Here is a 6,000-nt window from a genome sequence, read left to right on the forward strand (position 1 = left end):
TTTGAAGTATGATTTCTCTCTTATTTTTCAGTATCATTGCAAAATAAGCAAATAAAAAGATAAGAAAAACATAGGAAATGAAGCTTGCAGTGAAAATAGGAGACAACTGATCAAAAGTCTCCAGATATTCTAATTATCACACAGGAATGTTTATAGAAAGAATTGAGAGGAGGTAACCAGCACTGATGATTTCTGAATGAGCTAGAAAACACTTTTCAAAGAAGGTGAGCACATCCCAGTTTGCAGAAACAAATTCTTCAAACTGATTGGGAGTGTTTAACTAAAGTGGTATATTGGGACTTTTCTCTACCTATTGTACTTCTGAGAAGCTGAAGGTGTTGGGTGTCCTTAGGAATTTGGGGAAGCTGTCATAGAGTAGAGACAAAGTAGTTTTTCATTTGAAAAATCCCACAAATGATGTTTACCTAGAAAGACTGACATGAGACAATCAGAGATTCAAATGATACTCCTTAAATGTTGTCCTGCTTAAAGTACAGGCACATTTCACTCTTTTCCACCTGCAAGTAAATGATCAGTAAAACTTTTTCATGTTTATGGTTGAAATATCAGAGAAGCAAAAAGCACACAATTTTTATAAAAATAAACTGGAAAAAAAAGGACAGGGGAAAAAATGGTTGCTAGGTAGTGGGTGAATATTTTTATTAAATATTTGTCCATTCTTTAAAATATTTTATAGTTATTTCATCTTTGTGAAAGGTAGAGTGATAGTGAGAGAAGAAAGAGAGAGAAAGAGGTCCTCTATTAGCTCACTTCCCAGATGTCTGGAACACTTAGGTCTAACTAGTCTGAAGCCAAAACCCTTAGAATTCCTCTAGTCTTCCTGGTGTCTCACAGGTTCCCAGGCACATGAACCATTATCTGCTTCCTTCCAGTTTACAAAGGCAGAGAGCTGTACTGAAAGCAGAGTAGCCAGGGCTCAAACTGACACTGTTTTGAGATGCAGGCGTCCACACATCATAGCACAGATGTCATTCTACCATCCTTGACAAATTCCCATAGTAAAAAGGAAGTAAAAAGTTTGAACATTGGGAAACCTCATGGTATATTAATATATTAAGGAGAAAAACCATATAATGGTCACAAATAAGTACCTCATACTGATTTTGTGAAAATCTTATGCCACTTGGATAACAAATAACTTCATTCCCTTTACATGAGCATGCCAGGAGAAACAGATACACGTGATTCCATGACATGATTGCTTTTTTCTCATTTCAGTGGTCATGAAAAGGGATGACCTGATTAGGATCAACCAGAAAAGTAAGGACAAAAATCTGAATCAGGATTTTATGAAAAATAACAAGACATCAGCTCACAAGAGAGTTGAATTAAGAAAAACCCTTAGTTTAAATTCAAGCCATATGCCAACACTGATTATTAAAAAGGGAACCTATTCACGATTGAATCCTGAGGAATGCAATAAATGTCACACTGTGTATCCCCCCAGTGGGCCTGGTCAACTACAGGCTGAAGAGAAATTTGATAATACTAAGATACCTGGAAAATCTCTCCAGTTCTGTGAACCTCTTGGTCAGCATGACAATATTCACATCATGAAGCAGCCATTTGGACCCACTGGACAAGCAAAAGTCTTCACAAGAAAGATGTTCTGTAAATCTGAGAGGGTTCACATGGCAGAAAACTGTAATAAATCAACTGTCACTTTTGGAAAAGCAACTCAAATAGAAAAAGCTATCTATGAAAATTCTAGCCTCAATATGCATCAACAAGCTCACACAAGAAAGAAATTTTATAAGTACATTAGGTATGTTGAACCTGTCATTCACCAGTCACATCTTGCAATAAATCAGAGACTAAATACTAGGGAAAAACTTTACACATGGAACTCTTGTGGAAAATCAGTCAGTATTAATTCACCTTATGAATGTAATGACTGTGGAAAAGCCTTTGGACAAAAGTCAGTCCTCAGGAAACATCAGCAAATTCACACAGGGGAGAAAGCTCATGAATGTAGTGACTGTGGAAAAGCCTTTACAGAAAAGTCATACCTTATAAACCATCAGCAAATTCACACAGGGGAGAAACCTCATAAATGCCTTCATTGTGGAAGAGGCTTTCAGTGGAAGTCACACCTCATATTACACCAGAGAATTCACACAGGGGAGAAACCCTATGAATGTAATGACTGTGGAAAAGCCTTTCGACAAAAGTCAGGCCTCGTACTGCACCAGAGAATTCACACAGGGGAGAAACACTATGAATGTAATGAATGTGGAAAAGGCTTTGGATACAAGTCAGCCCTCATGCTACACCAGAGAATTCACACAGGGGAGAAACCTCATAAATGTAATGACTGTGGAAAAGCATTTGGACGAAAGTCAGGCCTCATGCTACACCAGAGAATTCACACAGGGGAGAAACCTCATAAATGTAATGATTGTGGAAAAACCTTTGGACGAATGTCAGGCCTCATTGTACACCAGCGAATTCACACAGGGGAGAAACCTCATAAATGTAATGACTGTGGAAAAGCATTTGGAAGACAGTCAAACCTCATCGCGCACCAGAGAATTCACACAGGGGAGAAACCCTATGAATGTAATGACTGTGGAAAAGCCTTTCGACACAAGTCAGGCTTCATGCTACACCAGAGAATTCACACAGGGGAGAAACCTCATGAATGTAATGACTGTGGAAAAACCTTTGGACAAAAGTCAGGCCTCATGCTACACCAGAGAATTCACACAGGGGAGAAACCTCATAAATGTAATGATTGTGGAAAAACCTTTGGACGAATGTCAGGCCTCATTGTACACCAGCGAATTCACACAGGGGAGAAACCTCATAAATGTAATGACTGTGGAAAAGCATTTGGAAGAAAGTCAAACCTCATATTACACCAGAGAATTCACACAGGGGAGAAACACTATGAATGTAATGACTGTGGAAAAGCCTTTCGACAAAAGTCAGGCCTCATTGTACACCAGAGGATTCACACAGGGGAGAAACCTCATGAATGTAATGACTGTGGAAAAACCTTTGGACGAAAGTCAGGCCTCATCGTACACCAGCAAATTCACACAGGGGAGAAACCTCATAAATGTAATGACTGTGGAAAAGCATTTGGACGAAAGTCAAGCCTCATCATACACCAGCGAATTCACACAGGGGAGAATCTTCATAAATGTAATGACTGTGGAAAAGCCTTTGGAGGAAAGTCACACCTCATCATACACCAGCGAATTCACACAGGAGAGAAACCTCATAAATGTAATGACTGTGGAAAAGCCTTTACACAAAAGTCACACCTCATGGTGCACCAGAGAATTTACACAGTGAAGAAACTCATGAATGTAATGACTGTGGAAAAGCCTTTGGACGAATGTCAGACCTCATCATACATCAGCGAATTCACACAGGGCAGAAACCTCATGAATGTAATGACTGTGGAAAAACCTTTGGATGAAAGTCAGACATCATGATACACCAGCAAATTCCCACAGGGCAGAAACCTCATGAATATTACTATGGAAAAACCTTTACACAAAAGTCATACCTCATCGTGTACCAGAGAATTCACACAGGGGAGAATCCCCATGGATGTAATGACCAAGGGAAAGCCTCTGGATAAAAGTCAATCCTTTGGAAACATCAGAGAATTCACACAGGGAGGAAACTTCATGGATGTAATGACTTTGGAAAAGCCTTTGGACAAAAGACAAAACTCATATCACAGTAGAAGACAGCCCATGTGCTTGGGCCTCTGCACCCACATGGGAGACCAGGAAGAAGCACCTGACTCCTGGCTTCAGATCAGTGCAGCTCTGGCCATTGTGGCCATTTGAGGAGTGAACCAACAGAAGGAATGCCTTTCTCTCTGTCTTTCTCACTGTGTAACTCTACCTGTCAAATAAAAATCTTAAAAAACAAGAAATTAAACATCAACTAACACCAGAGCATTCATATAGCAAAGTGTCAATTTAATGAATGTGAAAAAATTCTTCTGCCATTAATCAATTCACATGAAGAGACTCAGAAATGAGAAAACATACATGCATAGAAAAGTCATGTACCATACGTCACCTCTCAATGGTTACCTGACAACTCACAGAAAGAGAAAATCCTATGACTGGATTATAATGGGAAATACCTTTGTTATTAGGCAAACTTCCACAAAACATGTGAAGATTACAGAGAGAAGTCCCTGAAATATAATTTGTTTGGAAGAATTCTTTGGTGGAATCACACCTTAGTGAGTATTGGGAAGTTTCCATGATGAATTATGACAGAGTGGTTAACCGTTCTTCACAAATTTTTCTCTTATACAACCTGAACTTTTGGTTTCTCATTATTGTGAGTGGGATCAAGTATCTGAACTGAACTGTGCTCTCTTGTGTAAATTTTGTTAATAAATATTTAAAAGTTGAGTAACAGTTATTTCAACAGTTATTTGGAATACCATCTTCATCAATTACAAAGTTATTTGTTTTATAGCTGCTTTGTTGGCCACCCAGGATTCTTTCCCCACATTATTGCAGTGCAAACCAGTGATGTGACCATAGGCATATCAAGTGACACATGTTCCAGCCATAATAGTGTACCCCAGCCCTGGATCATAAGTGTTCTGTGCAACACAAGGGAATGAGTTTGTGGTGACCTATATACCCATGAGAAATTTCAACTTATCTGTGTGCACATCTGGATTAGGCTCCACTACCTAAGGTCTATTTGAATATGGAAGTAGATGTTGTCACACACATTACCCTCATTCTTTAAAGGGACAACTTCAAACCCTATAAGTTGCAACACTCATCTGAATTTTCCTATATTACTGAGTGCATAATGCCTTTTTCATTCATGATGCCCCTTTTCTACACTTTTTCATCCTATTCCTAATTGCCTTGAGATAACAACATGGAATGAAGTCTATCCAGGTGGTACCCATTGCAACAGAGAAGCAGGAGCATAAATGTATACTTTTTTAAAAAAGGATTAATTTATTTGAAAGAGTTACACAGAAAGAGCAGAAGCAGAGAGAGAGAGAATCTTTCATCCAATGGTTCACTCCACAATTGGCCACAATGGCCAGACTGTGCTGATCCAAAGCCAGGAGCTTTCTCCAGATCTCCCATGTAGGTGCAGGGGCCCAAGCACTTGGGCCTTCTACTATTTCTCAGGCCATAGAAGAGAGCTAGATTGGAAGTGGAGCAGCTGGGTCTTGAACCAGCACCCATATGGGATGCCAGCACTTCAGGTCAGGGCATTAACCTGCTGTGACACAGTGCTGGCCCCTGTAGTACACTTTTGTATTAATTTAACTTATAATTTTTAAAACCTTTTTTTGTTGTATTATTCCCTGCTCCTGCAGGTGGCCCTCATTTTTATTGAAAATGTGTGTTTTTATTCCTTCTAATTTACAAAGTCCTTTCTGGATTTATATAAATCTGATTTACATTCAGTTAATTCCTCAGGATACCCTCAGGAGGAACACTTTTCTTAGGTTGCTTGGCCTTCCCAGGATAACAGGGCTACAAATTTTATGATGCATCTAGCTTCAGTAGCTCTTTTATTTCCCATCTATGTAATAGCTGTGCAACTAATCCATTCCACCTCCATTACTACCCATGAGAAATAGCTCTTCATCCCTGTTTAAGTCCCCAAAGCTTCTTAGAAGTGTTCATCAAATTCAATCTTATTATAAACATATTTAATAGAAAATGAATGATGTAGCTGCTGGTAGTTTCAGTGAGGTTGAATGGTTTGCTAGACTGCTGTTTTGTCTGGGTTATGTTTCATATTACTTAGAACTAATTTTTTACAATATTGCTTACCTGAGCACTTTTTCCTAGCCTCCCAGTAAACAGGTGTTTGAAGATTTACTGTTAATTGTCACTAAGGACAGAGGTCCCACATGGAGAGCACAGATCCTTATGTGGTCCTTGGGACATAGGGAATATTATACCCACTTGATTTAGTAGTCAGGCACTGGTCTCCATTGAAGAGAAGAACTCAGCTGAA

At 39.1% G+C, this 6,000-nt stretch overlaps 1 protein-coding gene across 5 annotated transcripts in view; it reads left to right on the forward strand.

Moving 5' to 3' along the window:
- LOC133750580 (zinc finger protein 345-like) overlaps positions 1–5,238 on the forward strand; it is a 74,391-nt gene extending 69,153 nt beyond the window's left edge. For all 5 annotated transcript variants that reach the window (XM_062180154.1, XM_062180153.1, XM_062180156.1 and 2 more), the window contains one exon: positions 1,240–5,238. In XM_062180154.1, coding sequence (XP_062036138.1) covers positions 1,240–3,464 — 2,225 coding nt within the window. In that variant the 3' untranslated portion in view covers positions 3,465–5,238. The remainder of the gene's footprint in view (positions 1–1,239) is intronic.
- The last annotated feature ends 762 nt before the right edge of the window (positions 5,239–6,000 follow it).

The sequence above is a fragment of the Lepus europaeus genome, chromosome 21, assembly GCF_033115175.1.
Source record: "Lepus europaeus isolate LE1 chromosome 21, mLepTim1.pri, whole genome shotgun sequence".
In the NCBI taxonomy this organism is placed as follows: domain Eukaryota; kingdom Metazoa; phylum Chordata; class Mammalia; order Lagomorpha; family Leporidae; genus Lepus; species Lepus europaeus.